The sequence below is a fragment of the Anthonomus grandis genome, chromosome 9 (genome assembly GCF_022605725.1).
Source record: "Anthonomus grandis grandis chromosome 9, icAntGran1.3, whole genome shotgun sequence".
Lineage (NCBI taxonomy): Eukaryota > Metazoa > Arthropoda > Insecta > Coleoptera > Curculionidae > Anthonomus > Anthonomus grandis.
In genome coordinates this window covers 12,776,773-12,793,881 of record NC_065554.1, presented here as the reverse complement: position 1 = coordinate 12,793,881, position 17,109 = coordinate 12,776,773, and the positions used below count along the sequence as shown (strand labels likewise).

Below are 17,109 nucleotides of genomic sequence, written 5' to 3'. Positions count from 1 at the left end.
TTAAAGTTCGTCTTTTTTTTTCGTTCGTTTTAATTTATTGACAAAATAACGCATATAAGAATAAATTCTCGTTCTTCTTTATGTAGTTATGTAAACATTTAAATACATATTCAAAACTACTACAAAAAATAATTTTATCAGCTTTAGAAAATATTTGATAATATACAAGTAGAACTTGTATATAAGTTATGGTAATAATAGGTCAAAAAAACAGTTAAAGTTTTGCAGTATATTTGCTGATTATTTGATAGTAAATTATGTAAAAAATATCGTTTTTATCGGTCTTTTCATGACGCTGTAATTAAGTATATCGATGATATACGCATGTAAGAAAACACCGAGTTTTAATTTAATTATGATTTAATAAAACGAAAAATCTTAAAATAAAATAGAACAAATTTCTCTCCAGAAATAATGCGTCGCAGACGTTGTCTAAAATTCGAATGTCCCCTTTTCCTTTAAATAGCAAAACTCTTACTTAAAACTTAAAACCTAAAACTAACACAAACACTCTGCATCCATAAATCATCATAATAACAGACTATGAATAACAGATTTTTTTAACTCAAACCTGTCATTCGGCAAAATAGAAATAACTTCAAATGGACCTTCGTATTTCTTGTCCAACTTTGCCAAATGACTGTCACCCGACGGATGAAAGACAAGATCGCCGATTGAGATTTCTTTATTGAGCCTTTTTGTTTTGTCAAATAAACTTTTTGCATAATCCCCCTGTTTTCTCATACGTTCGTATGCCAGTTGCCGATCTTTCTCTAAACTCGCCGGTGCATTAATTAAAGGGAGAGACTCAGTTAGGGTTTGTATATCGCCATTACTACCTTCTAGCCCAGTTAGTAAATAAATTGGTAAAAATCCCGTAGTTTTTTGTACCGTCGTGTTTAAAGTGGTTTGCAACCTTATAACATGCTTTGACCATTCGGACTTAATTTCAATTTCTGTGCGTAATAAATTCAAAACAGTGCCCACATACCTTTCTACCTGGCCATTACCCCGAGGTGTACCCTTAGCAATTAAGTGTTGACGTACGTCCAATTCTAACAACATCTGTTTTACAGACTTGTCCCTAAAATTAGTGCCTCGATCACAAATCAAAGTTTTTGTGACACTGAACATACTTAAATACAATTTAAGAGCGGCACTTGTTTTGGGGCCAGAAAAGGATTTAAGCGGCACAAAGAAAATATATTTTGTAAAGGAATCAATGATGAGTAATAAATGTTTAAACCCCTCGATAGACACAGGAAACGGACCCACACAATCAGAAGAAAGAATGAATCAATGAAGAAGAAATGATTTATCTTTGCGAATGTCTTTGATATCACCAATGACAATCTCTAATAACTGAGTATCAGTTAGATTAAAATCTAGAGAATTTAAAAGAATAATTTTTTTTCTGGCATACTCACAGTACGAGGTAGCGTCATTGCTGGTGTACAAACAGGCTCTTCACAACTTTTCGCTTGGATTTCTCTTGGCCGGATAAAGATTGCATAACTCAGTCCTCCCAGGTTCGCTGTAACGGCTTCCAAGTCAATAACCAGTCCCTTGCTTCTCCAGCCAACCCACTCGAACCTCTGGCAAGTAACTCATGATTAGACCACTTAAAAGTTTCACCCAATTTTTCCAATTCGTTACACCACCTTACCGCACCGTCATCGTCATTTCCCGGATTAAACGTCGGAATGTCCACTAACGTCGACACAGCACTTTTGTTTTCATCTCTAAGCGCTTTTAGAGAGTCGGTTAAAATTTTCGCGAATTCTTCCATAATTCTTGTATCCACAAGACGCGATTAAGTTTTTCTTTTATTTTACTGATTTAAAGCCGTCCACGAAAACAATATCGAACAATAAGTGGTACTTTTAGTAAGCCGATCCCACTTCTGATGTAAGAAAACACCGAATTTTAATTTAATTATGATTTAATAAAACGAAAAATCTTAAAATAAAACAGAACAAATTTCTCTCCAGAAATAATGTCTAAAATTCGAATGTCCCCCTTTTCTTTTTAATAGCAAAACTCTTACTTAAAACTTAAAACCTAAAACTAACACAAACACTCTGCATCCATAAATCGTCATCATAAGGTGTCCCATAATGTCAAATAAATAAGGCTAATGGCTCGGGTGACGATTTCATGAAGAGGGCCCTATTGAGTTTCGAATCTAGCTGGTCTGGCACGGAATATATTCTCACACGCACAAATTAATTAAGCAAACATTTGCGTTTCTCAAGACAAATTTACTTAGTTTCATTTAATAAAAGTCATATTTTTCCGATTGCTTTCGTAAAGGCATAAATTTACGAACTGACTTATACATTTTCCATTAAGGTAAAAATAATATAAGAATAATACTTTTTTTTGATGATGTTGAATTATATTTTCTGTTTTAATATTTTTATATTTTGTTCTTTAAATTGTCTTCCCTAGTTTCAGTGGGATAACCCTATTCCTTATATAAAGTGTAAATACATATTTATCCTTATGTTATCTATAGGGTATCGAATCCTCGGTCAATTTCGTCATTCAAAATATTCATATTATGAGTCAGCAACGGCTTTGTTTTTAAGGTAAATTATATCAGCACTAAAGAAATGAGATATTTCAGTGATATTCTATATTTTCTATTATTCTAGTTTCTTTCTAAAAATATTTTTTTTTTCATCTACTTTCATATTTAGCCTCAGCAACTTGTAAAACATGCAATATAGATCATAGGTTATATCTACTGTTCAATAAATATGTTTCATTATTCTGGACGTACTTAGAATGTTACTTACATTTATTTAGTGATAGTGCTCAAAGACAAAGCTGTTTGGAACTCATGTTAATATGAACACTTTTAGTTACAGTATGTTTAGTTAGTTCCCTAAAAATATAAAAAAGTTATATGAATAAATATTAATGTATATTTCAAAATTTGCTCTATTAATTTTTTTTTTAAATAACTTTTTTTATTACTACAATAAAAACAGCTTCAAAAATTGATACAAAATCAGTGTTATAGTCATAAACATTAAAATTGGGTAATATACCGGCCTGGTTTTTTTACAATATTTATATTTGTTTTTATTGTAATATGGTTGGATAAAGATGTTATTAAAAGATTAATTAAGTAGGTAAGATACATGATCTTTGAACAATAAGGCTTCACTGGAGTGATTAGTACAATAATCTGTGATATGTGTTATACTTAAGAAGGGAACATCTTAATGAATGCTGAAAAAAAAAAGAGGCATTTATTTCCAACAGGTTTGTTACCCAATTACAGGAAAGAATTTTAAAAAAATACCAAAATATGTATAAAAATGAATGATGAAAAATCAAAATGCTTAACATTCTATGGACTTAAACAGACTATCATACATACTAGAAAGACTCTGCATCATCTATTTACGTTATACTTTTTATAATGGACCTTAAACTGTCAACAAAAATATCGAACCCTTCATGTAAATTATTATTAATATAATTCTGACACATTATATTAATAGGGGATTTAAGCAAAACATTAGTCCTAGCGGGATTTACATAAAATAATCTAAAATGCCTAGAGTTTATTCTTGGTACCTGAAGTTCTCCTTCTTTTTTTTTATTCTATAAGACTATGGTCATGTTATTTCACGTAATAATAGTATTATGGAGGAAATCCATATTTGGTTCTCAAGCATGTGCTTAATATCAGATTGACGAAGATAATAAGCCTATACTGTATGCTTAAAAAGACTCCCAAATATTGTTTACCTATTATCCGTATACAAACCTAATCATTACTATTGTTATCTTAATCAAATATAAAGAAATTAAGTATAATACAATAAAAATCGAGGTCAAAGTATCTTTTCAAGGATTCCGTTGTCCTACTTATCTTTAGCGCCATGTCCCGATGATTTACAATGCCATCTCGTTATAAAAGTCTATAAAGTATATATAAATAAAAGATTATTGGATTTTTTTTATAGATGAATTAATAAAATCTTAATAACTCTATTAACCCTAGTAACCCATAGACCTACGCTTTTCTCTTAAATCACAATGTTTTTAATAATAACCTATTTCAAGACCAAATAATATTATTGTTATTGAAAACATTGAAGAATTTTAATTAATAACACCAAAACATGTTTTTTAATAGTCAAGGCATCATAAGCTTTATATTACTGTTATTGTTGGACTTCCTGAGAATAAAAGGTTAAAATCAAGGTTAATAAAAATGCAATTATTTAGTAAAATACCACGTTTTTAACAAAGTAATTTTTCTTTCCAGTGGTGGCCTTTCTAACTTACTCTACCACATTTCTCTACCGACCGATCTTTATGAGTCCTATTATACGAAAAAGCATCACAGTCAAGAACCCAAAGAAGTATTAATTCGCATTTATGGACAAACTCATGGAGAAGGTGCGCTTGAGGCCCTCATAACCGAGAGTGTGATTTTTACTCTTTTGAGTGAAAGAGGTAAGTCTGATTTCTTAGACTTTGAAGCAGGTTAAAAAATTATAGCTATGATAATAAGTTATTAATTAATATGCAAATTTTTGTCAGGCAAATTAAACGATACCTTAGCAATAATCCAAAGTGTAATAAACCGGAATTCCCATTTAAGTATTGCGATATTCGATTTGATATCGTATTTTGATGGGGGTAACGTTAATAAATTGATGGCGATTATTTTTAGGTTTTAGATTAGTAATATGTTAGATATCGTACCATGCGGTTACAGTTCAACATTATGTGTTTTAAAATGAAATAACAATTTGAACATATAAAAATAAATAATTTGTGTGACATCAGGAGCGATCAGACCACTGGTCTTTCTTAAATTACGCATGGGGTTACATCATTCAATGAATAATCGTTTAAGTATTATTGGCAGCGATGTCTGATGTTTTCAAACCAGACTAAGGTTCACCCGATTTTATGTCTAGAATTATTTAATTGAGGCTTTTATTAATATTAACTAAATTAAATTTTACTAACTTATCCAACGAAATAAGTAGCAATTTTTATTAGCCTGTTCATTGAGTTTTAGTATTTTTTTAAATTTTAAATTGATATTATCAGAGACACTGCATGCTTTAATAGAATTGCCGCAAGCCTAAAGTCCAAACTCCAGTGTGGTGTGATGTTTTATATTTATACGTTAATGAACGTGGAATTTAGTAGGCTGGTGCCAACTGTAACGCCACCTGAAAAAACGTTTGCATAATGATTTTATTGAACGGTATATAAGGAATCCCGTTCCAGACATTAAAATTGATTAAAATCTGACTTTAATCAGAATATTACTCGGACTTTTGCCAAGAATAGGGGATTTATTTGCTGTAATGCGTTCTAGTCGGTGATTATTTTAGATTAGAATCCCAGCCTTGGAAAAATAAATTGAGTTGACGTAGATTTTGAACGGTTTCTAAATGGTAAATCGAAAGTGTTAAGGTATGTATGAATGCAAATTTCTCTATTGTGCTTTTATACAGACCGTACCGAAATTAGACGTCAATATTTTAACCACGTATTTTATGACGAAGGTCAACATTTTATTTAAATTAGGGTCGAAAAGTCGTCATTTTTAAAATACAGGGTGTTAAAGATGAAATAGTGATAGCAGTTTTAAGTAAATATATTCGAAACACGTAAAGATTTTTAAATAAAATTTGGTACCGTTCTTAAATATTTTATGCTAGAACGAACTAAAACTTAGTATTGGATTGTGTTCAGGGGTGGGTAACAGAGGAGGGCATGTGAAAAATTTGCCCCAAATTTGTAGTTTATAGATTTTTCGTAATTTGAGCTACAGAATTTGAAAATCTGAATTTGTTGAGTAAATAAGGTACTCTTGTCGCACTTCACTAGAACTCGCCGTTTTCGAGAAAAATGCTTTTGAGAATTCATTATAATTATTTTTTTTTTTACTTTAACGTGTCCAATCGAGGTGCGGATAATTAGTTGGCCTTGGAAGCCAATGGCACGTTTTATTTGGTTGTGTTGCTAGGTATTGATTATTGATGGAAAATAGTTTTTACGTAGATTGTTTTTATACAGAAATTGTTTTAATAAGCAAAGACCAATCAAAAAATCGACTGCAAAGCTGGTACATAGTAACCTAATAAAAAGTATACACTTCTAAACAAGGTGCTCAAAAAGATTGCCTTGCTCACGAAGACAAATTCGGGTAATCGCATGTGATACATGTGAAACTTCGAAATGGGTTTGTTAAATTTGATTTTCCGCCAAACGTAACCTTTCGTGCAACACCTCTTCGCTGTTGATTTTTGTTGCATATACTATATTTTTTATACGACCCCAAAAATAGTAATCTAATGGATTCTAATCCGGGGAACGAGAATCAAATCACGCCTCCTCTGTGTTCTCCATCCCTGAAGGCAATCCAATACTAAGTTTAAGTTCTTTAAATAGGGCATAAAAAGCTTAATAATTGTACCAAATTTTAGTTAAAAATCTACGTGTTTTAAAAATATTAAAAAAAACGCCATCACCTCTTCATCTTTAACACTCTGTATCTTAAAAACTGAGAGGTTGTTGACCCTACTTTATATAAAATTTTAACATTATTTTGGGTCATAGAATACGTGGTTAAAATATTGACGTATAATTTCGGGACACCCTGTATAAAACGCAAAATAATTATTGCTGTAAAATGAAATGAAATTAATATCTTGGATAAATCTGACTATTATAAAAAAGAATTTCATTAGAGCAAACATGTATTTATTTTATTAATTTTGTCTAATACCAAGTTTTTAAATTAATTTTTTAATTTTTTGAATGATGGAAAGAATTAATACATAATTATATTGTTGATTGATAAGTTAATAAGTTTCAGGTTCTGATAGATTGGCTAATTAATTGGTTGTTTTGTTCTCTTAGTAATAGAATATTGCAAGTTAAGTTGGTAATTTCGTGACAATGGTTGTTGTTATGAATGGACACTGATCTTCTTTGCAGTTTAATTTATTTGTTATTAATCTCAAAAGTTAATTGCAGTATTGCGAGCTTGCTCGAGATTCCAGCTTGTTCGAGATTCCAAATTATTATTTTTAATGATGTTGACATTGGTTTATTATAAGAAGACCTATAATTTTAGATAGTCCTTATTTATGGGATAAACGAAATTTATTTGATTTCCATATTGATAAATGCTTTCAGATATCATTCAATATGTGAATAAATAAAATCTTTCTAAACAATACCTGGACAGAAACTCGAAAGTAAATGATATAGCTAAGGGATTTGAATAGCGGAGAAAGTGAATTCAGTTTATATGGGATTAGTTCCTAGTTAATTTAAACCATCTTAAGTATAGTTTAATTATCTGCCCTCGATATAATGAGTATAAGATATTACTGCAATGCCTTATTTTTTAGTTTATTTGATGAGATATTTCAGTAGGATTTATAATATAAAACTAGACTAGTGTTTTGTAGTCCCATTAAACAAAATAAAATAAATGTCTCCTGTATTTTGTTTTACTTGCTATAACATTCGTTTTTGAGGTTATTTTCGATCTACCTAATACTTTTCAGTTTTATTCGCAAGGTATTGGAATTTTGTATATAAAAAAAGAATACTTCAGACGATCAATTATATTTTTTTGTCGACCTAAAAGTTTCAACATCCTTTTGATTTTGAAAAAACAGATATTCTATCTAGACAAGAAAATTATAAAAAGAGACTTAAGTGAAATGATTGAAATTGAAATAATACCCAAGTAACATTAATAAAAAGCAGGACGTTGACAATCTAAGTAATGCTTATTTCAACTTAATTAGCAACATAAATTGATCAAAAGCAACTATTATTATGAGATTATTTAATTTATTTCATTCCTACTTGATTGGTAGATCTCAATATGTTGAATATGCGGGCTTTAAATCGAGACTTTTTAACGTAACGTCGGATGTGCCACAGGGCTCGAATCTAAGTCCGCTCCTGTTTAGTTTTTTTATAAATGACTTGATTGAGTCACTCACTTGTCATAGGCTGGCTTTTGCCGATGATTTGAAGCTATATTTAAATGTATATGGTTTGGAGGATTGTGTTTTTCACTGAACTTCAGAACTATCTAAATACATTGGAGGTATGGTGCGCTGTTAACAGGTTAGGCTTGAATGCGGCTAAATGTAGTGTGGTCAGTTACTCTAGATCAAAAACACCCTTAAATTTTAATTACTTTATTAATGATACTATTTTGAGTAGATTAGAGCAAATTACTGATCTTGGTATCACCTTTGACTTTGAATTTACATTCGTTCCACACTTCAACAACATAGTCAAGTCAGCCCTGAGAAGGCTTGGGTTCATAATTAGAAGTTCTCAGAGTTTTACTTTGGAATCTACATTAAGACTGCTTTTCTGTTGCTTTGTGAGATCAAAACTGAGTTTGGCTGCATTATATGGAACCCGCTCTATCAGAATTATGTTGGTCTCCTTGAATCTGTTCAGCGTAGATTTGCTTTTGTTTTTGGCCTTCGGGCAGGATGGCATATATCCGGTAAGAGGGTTTGATCATCGGCAACTATTGGAACGCTTCAATCTACATCCATTACATCTCAGAAGAATGATCTTCTCTGTAAAATTCCTGCATGGGTTACTGAATGGATTCATTGATAGTCCTGTACTTCTTTCTGCCAAGGCCTCATACTAACATCCTGTTGAAATCGCCACGATATACAATATGCGCTATATCTAATCGGATCTGTCACATGTGCGATATAAATTTCTTTCCGGTTCATGTGATTGTCGATATCTTGGTGGATCATTTCTCTTGGGATTAAGACCCATCTGTTTAAGTTATAGTTAGTAGGTATATTGCAGTTAATTTAATTTAATTTTGTTGAATATGTGATTATCTTGTTAAACTTTTATAATTGGGTTTTTATATCATATTAATAGTTATTTGTTCTAATTTTTTGGATAACTTTTGAGATTGTGACTTTACTTTTTTTCTTTTCTTTTCATTCTTTTAGGTTTGTTTGTGTGTGTTTTTTTTAACTATATTTTTCATTGTTTTGCAACTGTTTCCTGTTATTGGGCTATTATAAGTTGCCTATTGGAAATAAAGGCTTATTATTATATAAATGTGGAAAAATTAAAAAAAGGAAAAAAAAACAATGAACACCTTGTACATAGCTAAGATACAACACTATGAGCCCCAGGTATATTTATCAAAAAAAAAACAACAACAAATCTTATCAATGTTTTACTTTTTTCCTCTCTAAAGAACTAATAAGAAGATTAGCTGCTTGAAACAATTGTCTCACAGCTATTGCCCAAATTCATCTCCCAACATAGACGGTTAAATATAATAAAAAACAAAAAAAACAAATAACAAAAAAAATTAAAAACTAGAGCACGGAAAGACTTATAGATTCTTGTATTGATTATGATATTACAGTTATTATTTTTAAAGAGGACGATCTACAATATATGCAAGTGTATATGCATTATGCAGTTTTCCGTTTTGGTAGAATCTTGCTAATGTTATCTACTGTGACCTTTTGGTTTTTAAATTTGGAAGGTTTAGAAATTATGTTAGTTTTTTTCTTTTAAGTTTTATAACCAATTTTTCAATATAATTAATTTTATTTAATTCAATTTTAATTAAATTATTTTAATTGTTTTTTATGTATATTTTGAGTATTATGTTTGTATTTGAGTCCTGAGGATGATCTCATAAGCAAAAATTAAGCAAACTGAAAAACTGAGGTCATGGAAAATAACTCTTGTTCTTGCACAAGGGCATAAAACAATGCCAGTCAGGCGATATATAATGGACCAATAGTAGAAGGATTAGGCGGGGTGACAGTTTTGGGGGCGCTTCGTTTTAAGAAATACAGTCAATTACATTTATTGACTAGTCTGTCAGACGCCACATGGCGGGTTAAGGGATGTTTCTATTTATAAAAATGTGAATTTGCTCAGGTATGATATCTATGTTAAATGCTAATTGCTCATTACATTTACCCTCTGAACGGAACCGTTTAAGAAAAAAATGTTGGATTTCATTAAGACAATTTGCATACATAACCCATGAACTTGTGTGCCCCTTGTTCAGATCTTAAAATATAAAATATACACATAATAATGTTTTTGTTAGGTTTGGGACCAAAACTACACGGGATCTTCCCAGGCGGTCGCATTGAGCAGTACATCAACGCGCGCCCTCTACTAAACAAAGAACTAGCAGACGAGAAGTTATCTGTCAAAATTGCCGAGAAAATGGCCGCTTTACACTCCATGGAGGTAAGTACCTTGCCAACGCCACCTTATACTTTGATCATCTTTTTTAGATTACGGCAATTATGATCACTCATGTCGTGGTGAAGCATATTAGAATTTAAGGAAAGGGATAGGTAACATCTTTTATGTTTTTTTGTCGATTATTTTATTTTCAAAATTATGTTACTTTCATTGAAACTGGGTAGGAGTCTTGACGAAATTAATATTTATCCAAATATTAATTTTGTATGGTAAGTCATGTGAATTACCTCAATAACCTTAGCGGTTCCTTCCCAGTTTGGTTTTGAGTCACGTACATTTTATTACGTTTCAAGTTATATGATACTATCAGGTGCTTGTTTTGAGGCTTTTGTTCCCAAGCTGTTGGTTAATTTGCTTACAAACGTCAACTTTATTGAATAATTAACATTATTATTTGACCGCAAAATAAATATTTTTACATTACTGTTTAACAATATGTTTCATTGACACTGTAATGGTATGAACTTGGTTGGGGACAATAAATGATGATGATTCTTTGTTTTGCATGTATAACAAATAATGTGCATCTTTACTTGTTTAATTAAATGGTTTGCACTTGTATATGTTTTTAAAAAATACTACCAGTTAATGTGGATTTGCAGGAATTAAATTGCTTAATATGTTTGCAGATTATTTAGTACTGGAGTAAGTAAGAATGATGTTTTGGCACCTATAAAAGGTGTCTGGTGTGAACTGATTTATCAATATTGGGTGACAATTGTCGTTCCTGAACTTGTAAATTACTTATAATGTTAATTATTCGAGACGCAGTATTAGCATCAAACAGGATATTCAAATGAGCTTTAACATGATGAGTAACATGTTTTGAATGGAATCTTCCCCATATACACGTGCCACCTGTTTCCGCAAATTAATTAAGACCTTTTTATTGTCTTGAAATGATTGTCTATGCAAATGTTTATTTAAGTCGTTATATGATTAAGATATTTTCTAGTTTCTGGAAAAATCCGTTGTTTAATGGATATTCTAAGAAACCTTATTGTATTATGTATTTTTATGAAAAATAATAACGTTTATTCAAAATAGGGTTTAATTACCCGTTGTTGATGTTTTCATGTTTTTATTTAAAAATAGCATTAGTGCGTATAAATTGTAAATGAGGACAGCGGAAAGTTTTCATATTTACTCTTTTCCTTCGGGGTTATCAATAAACCTCCACATTTTCTATTTATGACACTAAAATAATTATTCTCTCATGTGTTTTGTTATTGAATTGTTGTGCAATAAATAGTCAACTTAAAACGCAGTAAACATACAATGTAATAGTTAAACTACATTTCGTTGTTGGTATAAGTATCTTGGTATTTTTTAAATGAACTTTGTAAGTAATGCAAAGGTAAAATATTTGTTATTCATCATTTTATTGGTCCTCTTTGTCCTCTAATGTTTAGCCTACTTTTTCGCATGTGACATATGTTTATTGCATTTCTAAAATTTCCACAAAATCTCATATACATATTATGCTTCTTGAAATAAACTTTCCTTTACTGTTATTATTTTGATGATCATAAATGCTATTGTATCCTTAATTGAAAAATAGGTAAAATATATAACTATTAAAATTTGTATTATTTAAACACATTTCTTCAGATATTCCTGTAATAAGCTATAGATAATTTTGTTGAGAGGAAAAAAATCTTTTAAATAATGTACAGGCTATATATTATTTATATAATTAATATTAAATAATCTAAAGTTTTTTAATCGTACCTAATAAGCACTGGTACCAACTAAACGCGGTTTTAATTAATTTCCTATACTAGTTTTTTTCACTAGATAAAAAAAACTGCTTTGCATTTGAGTGTTAGTTATACGGAATATTACATTTTATTATTTTTGAAGGTTATTTTGTTTGAATATTGCAATAATACAACGATTAAAATTAATAAATTGTGGGTGAGTGAGAAATGTAAGCCTCTTTTAGTATCAATATTAAACTTATAAAAAACTGATAATGCTACATCAAATATAGTGCTAAACATACTAATAAAACCTAAATTTATGGCTTTGTAGAAAATCCCTATCTAAACATTATCATTATTTAATTTCTTAATTTGCTAGATTTATTTGCGTATTGTTGCTAAAAGCCATGATAATAAGAGATTTTTGGAAACTAAATTGTCGTTAAATATGATTATTAAACTTACGAGTGAAAAAACACTTTGGCATAGCAACAAGATAAACACAAAAAATTACTATTAAAATTGTTATGATAAAAAACGTACGTTGCCACATTTATTACATTATATATATATATTTTTTTTTAAATAAACAGAGACAATTCAATGTGTGGCAAACATTTTATACAAATAAATTTTTGTTTAATTGTAAGATGTTTATAACATATCTAATAAATGATACAATGATAAAATAAAAGGAACATTAGTAAAGTTGTAATAACACCAACCAACAGTTTTGGAACCAGCACAAAACCAGCTGAAGTCAATTTGAGTCATTCGCGTTTCTTTAACATTAAAGCGGCAATATGTTTCCTTTTTCCCGCATATCACACATATGGGGTATGTTGTTATTATTTGTTCTAGCGAGTCGACGTTGAAATATCGGCAACCCGTGTCATTCGGGAGCTGAGGCACCATATGACAAAAAATGGGGCTCGAGACATTCGTTCCACACGGCTGAGTACGGACCTGCTCTGGCAGTAGGAATATTCAAGTTTTATTTTGATTTATTTACTTTTTCGCTACCTAACTCGCATTATTATACGAATCAAATTTAAATTGTTGGAGGAGACTTTTAAGTTTTTCTGATCTTCATTTTGGAATCGGGACGCGTATTCTTTGCCTTGATCTCTAAGTAAGATCGGGTGGGTAGATTCATAATGCACAAAATCATTTAAAAAATATATATATTCATTTTATCTTGTCTAATCGATTTATATTCATAATAAAATATAGGGTTATTATTTTTTATATTTGCACCAATACCTACAAGGGTTAGCATAAAGTTTTTTTTTTAATAGCACACTTGTATATTTTGTCAGAAAGATGTTTTTATTGTGAATTCCAAAATTAAAATAGAAAATACCAGCAGCATAGACAAGTATTAAAGGTCCACTGAAAAAAGTAAATTTGCTACGGTTTTTCAATTTCATGATGGGCATATTTTTCTTCGGACAAATCCAAAAGATAATAAAAGAGAAGCGAATCATGTTAACCTCTGGAGATATAGGAGCAAATATAAGAATTAACCATGTAAATTATTGGTTTATTAAATCGATTTGACATATCATGCAATGCATTTAATATTTTGTGACAAGGGACCATTTACAAATAACTTATTATTTTACATTCCTTTTTGACGCAATTTAAAAATTTGCGATAATATTTTAACTAGGGGAAAATACATAAACTCAAAATCTTTAATTAGACGCAAATGCTTTAAACGCAAAATAAAACTTAACTCACAAGTGTTGTGTAACTAGTAGGGTTTTTAAGTTCACTCCTATAATATCTTCTTACTCTTTCAGGTGCCCCTTTACAAGGAACCTACGTGGCTGTGGAACACCATCGGTAGATGGCTTAAAACTTGTGACAAAAAACTCAAAGGAGACATCCCGGAATTTGTCGTTACTCTGCTGCGAGACGTTGATTTGAAGAGCGAGGCCAAGTGGCTCAGGAAGAGGTGAGTTATTTTATCTCTTAGGCGCTGATGAATTTTCGCAAATATCCGGTAAAAAGGTGCCCTGCGATTTGGATATTTTTGGACATACGAGCGTTTAGGTAAAAGACCGTTTCCGCTCGCTCTTCCCTAAATAAAATGCATACCTGCTAGTTCATAAACAGTGTATTCCATAGTTTGTCAAATTTTATGTTTACGCACACTTCAACAACAGTAAACTAACAAAAATACTTGTGAACCAGAACATTTTTTTTCGTACATGCAAAATGAATAAAGTGATAAGACTTTCAATGAATCAAATAATTATGCAATTAATAAGGAATTTTGGTATTTGGTTTATTTCATGTTTTAAAGTTTCGGAAATTTTGATTTTTCAATTAATTATTTAATTGAGAGTACCTTTTTTGTAGGAGAAAGCCACGTTGCCAAAAAAATAATCTTAAAAATATTATTCACGAACTGTTCCTTACCCTTGCGAAAACTACTCTTTTCGATTATCCAAATAATTTTTCAGTATCACCATTTGATTTAGGGTAAAAATTTATGGCGGAGGATTTTTTTTCGGAATTTTATCTCGTTTTTTAATCCTACAATTAAAAAAAACAAACTTTTTTTAACTGTGGTCAGATTTCTTTAAATTTGACACCCTATGTATTAGAAAGACAAATTTAAAAATAGTTTATATACAGGGTATTTTATTGAAAAAAATTAATTTGCTTCAGTTTGTCAATTTTGCGAGACGGATTTGTTTTCTTTAGTATAAGATGCTTGAATCTAAACTAAATATGAAATAAACAAAATACAGAAGTCATTTTTTGGCTGGTTAGTGCTAAAGTAACAAATATTGTTACTGTTTCTTCACTGCCAGGTAATTTGACACAATCCGTGCGATAGTCACTTTAGGGAATCAGTTAGAATTACAATTCGTTCATTTAGATTTATCTGTTTAGTTATTAACTTATTTCTTTTTGATCTTTTATTTGGGATTTTAAAGGATTGAGATCCAAACATTGCTTTTGGGATTTAGCATATAGACTTTCTAAATCTCGATTAAGTTCTTATATTGTCAGCAACAGTCGATCCGCATACAGATGAACATTGCAAATGCTTTGCCATCTGTGAGATATATATTATAAAAAAAAAAGCTCCCATAATAGATCCCTCCTTTGTTACACTGGGTTCTTCCGGACTAGCTGTTATTGCTCTTGCTGGTCTTCTCAGTTGCAACTGCGTGCTATGGTACTTTCGGCTCCTATATATACTTCTTTTCTCTGTAACATCTGGGTGCTGAGGCTGTATAATTAACTTTACTTTCTTAACTTTAACTAACCCTGTAAATAATTTGAAATTAGATTTTGAAATTTGATTATGTTATTTTTTATGAAATTTGATTTGTTAAAAAATTTGATTTATGAAATCCCAAAAATTATAAAATAGTTAGTAAAAGATGTGAACTGACATTGAACGCACTAAAGAATCGTTTCCAATTACCTTGTATTTAATAAAAAAAGAAAACATTCCTATCACTGCTTATTTCTGGTCGGTTTACACATAAGAATAATATATTTCAGGAAATATAATCTACTTTGTGTTTACTATCAGGTTTTTCTGTATGTTTGTCCCGTCATACTTCACAGCCCTGCCTCGACGATGCCCGTATATTTTGTATCAACAGCTTGAGAAATTATCAAATTTAAATCGTTAAAATTTGACAAGGTAAATTAAAGTTGTAATCATCAATTTATACTACTTTTGTTTTTTGTGATTAGAAGTTATATAAAACATAAAAAAATATAATAATATATACACTTGCGTGCATAGAAATCGGCCCACTGTAAACTTTTGACTTTATATAAATATTTTTTTTAAATTATACATCAAATCAAAAAAAGAAATATGCTGCAACAATAAGCTCTGGGATCGAGTTTGGGGTACGAAGTCTAGCTCGAATTTTTCGTTTTAGCTCATCCCATAAATGTTCGATCGGATTTAGGTCAGGACTGTATGCTGGCCACTCCATAACCCGAAAACCGACTTCTGCAATGTAATCTTGCACGATTTTTGCGGTGTGCGGCCTTGCGTTGTCATGCATAAAGGTAAATTCATCTCCAATGTAGTCGACGTAAGGTACCACATGAATTGCTAAAATCTCCTTGATATACCTAGCAGCCGTTAAACCTCTTCTTCCGTGAACACGGTCGCTCCTACGAATTAACTGAAGGTCGGTTCGTGCTTCTATAGAAATTGCACCTCCATAAGCACTTCGCTCTTCAAAGCAGCAATCTGCAAATCGCTCTCTTGGTCTTCGGTACAATTTCCTTCTTCGGTCGCTACCATGGAGGCATATTCTGGACTCATCTGAGAACAGAAAAGATCCCCATTGTTCCAACGTCCGATTCGAATGATCCTTTGCAAAACGCAGGCGTGCTTGCCGACGAGCTGGAGTAAGTTTTGGACCAATCGCAGGTGTTTTAGGGGTCAGGTTATTTTCCTGCAGTCTTCGTCTTACTGTCCACTGACTAATAGGCACTCCTCGCACCTCACGGAGCTGTCGTAGCACTTGAACGGCATTAAGGTGACAATTTCTTAATATTGTTGACACAATAAAGCGGTCATCACGAGCGGTTGTAAATCGCTTCCTACCTGTTCCAGGTCGCCTATGAAAGGATCCAGTCTCCTCATAACGTTGGCACACTCTTCGAACCGCTGCGCGAGTCATATCCAATTGTCTAGCAACAGCTCGCTGACTAAGTCCATTTTCGATTAAAGCAATAACTTGGGCGGCTTTTTGTGGTGTAGTATGCATTAAATTAACACGCTTGAACACTATTGAGTTTATGAAAAACGAATAATATGCAAATTTCAGTTGCAAACGCAATAATTTTATTATTTGACAAATTTGTTATATTCGTTACAATCACCACATAAACACGGTTCATTTGTTTACCGGTTGCTACGCATATAAACGATAAGCCTTCTTGATAAATTTCTACTCACATTAAAGGATATTAAATTGTCTTTCAAACAGCATATTTCTTTTTTTGATCTGAAGATAATTTAAAAAAAAAATATATTTAAAGTCAAAAGTTTACAGTGGGCCGATTTCTATGCACGCAAGTTTAGTATTGCCTCAATATTTCAGATTTA

At 31.1% G+C, this 17,109-nt stretch overlaps 1 protein-coding gene across 1 annotated transcript in view; it reads left to right on the top strand.

Moving 5' to 3' along the window:
• Nucleotides 1-17,109, top strand: part of LOC126740404 (choline/ethanolamine kinase) — a 41,694-nt gene that overhangs the window by 14,612 nt on the left and 9,973 nt on the right. The window contains exons 3-5 of the mRNA XM_050446419.1: nucleotides 4,289-4,479; nucleotides 10,139-10,284; nucleotides 13,811-13,965. Coding sequence (XP_050302376.1) covers nucleotides 4,289-4,479; nucleotides 10,139-10,284; nucleotides 13,811-13,965 — 492 coding nt within the window. The remainder of the gene's footprint in view (nucleotides 1-4,288; nucleotides 4,480-10,138; nucleotides 10,285-13,810; nucleotides 13,966-17,109) is intronic.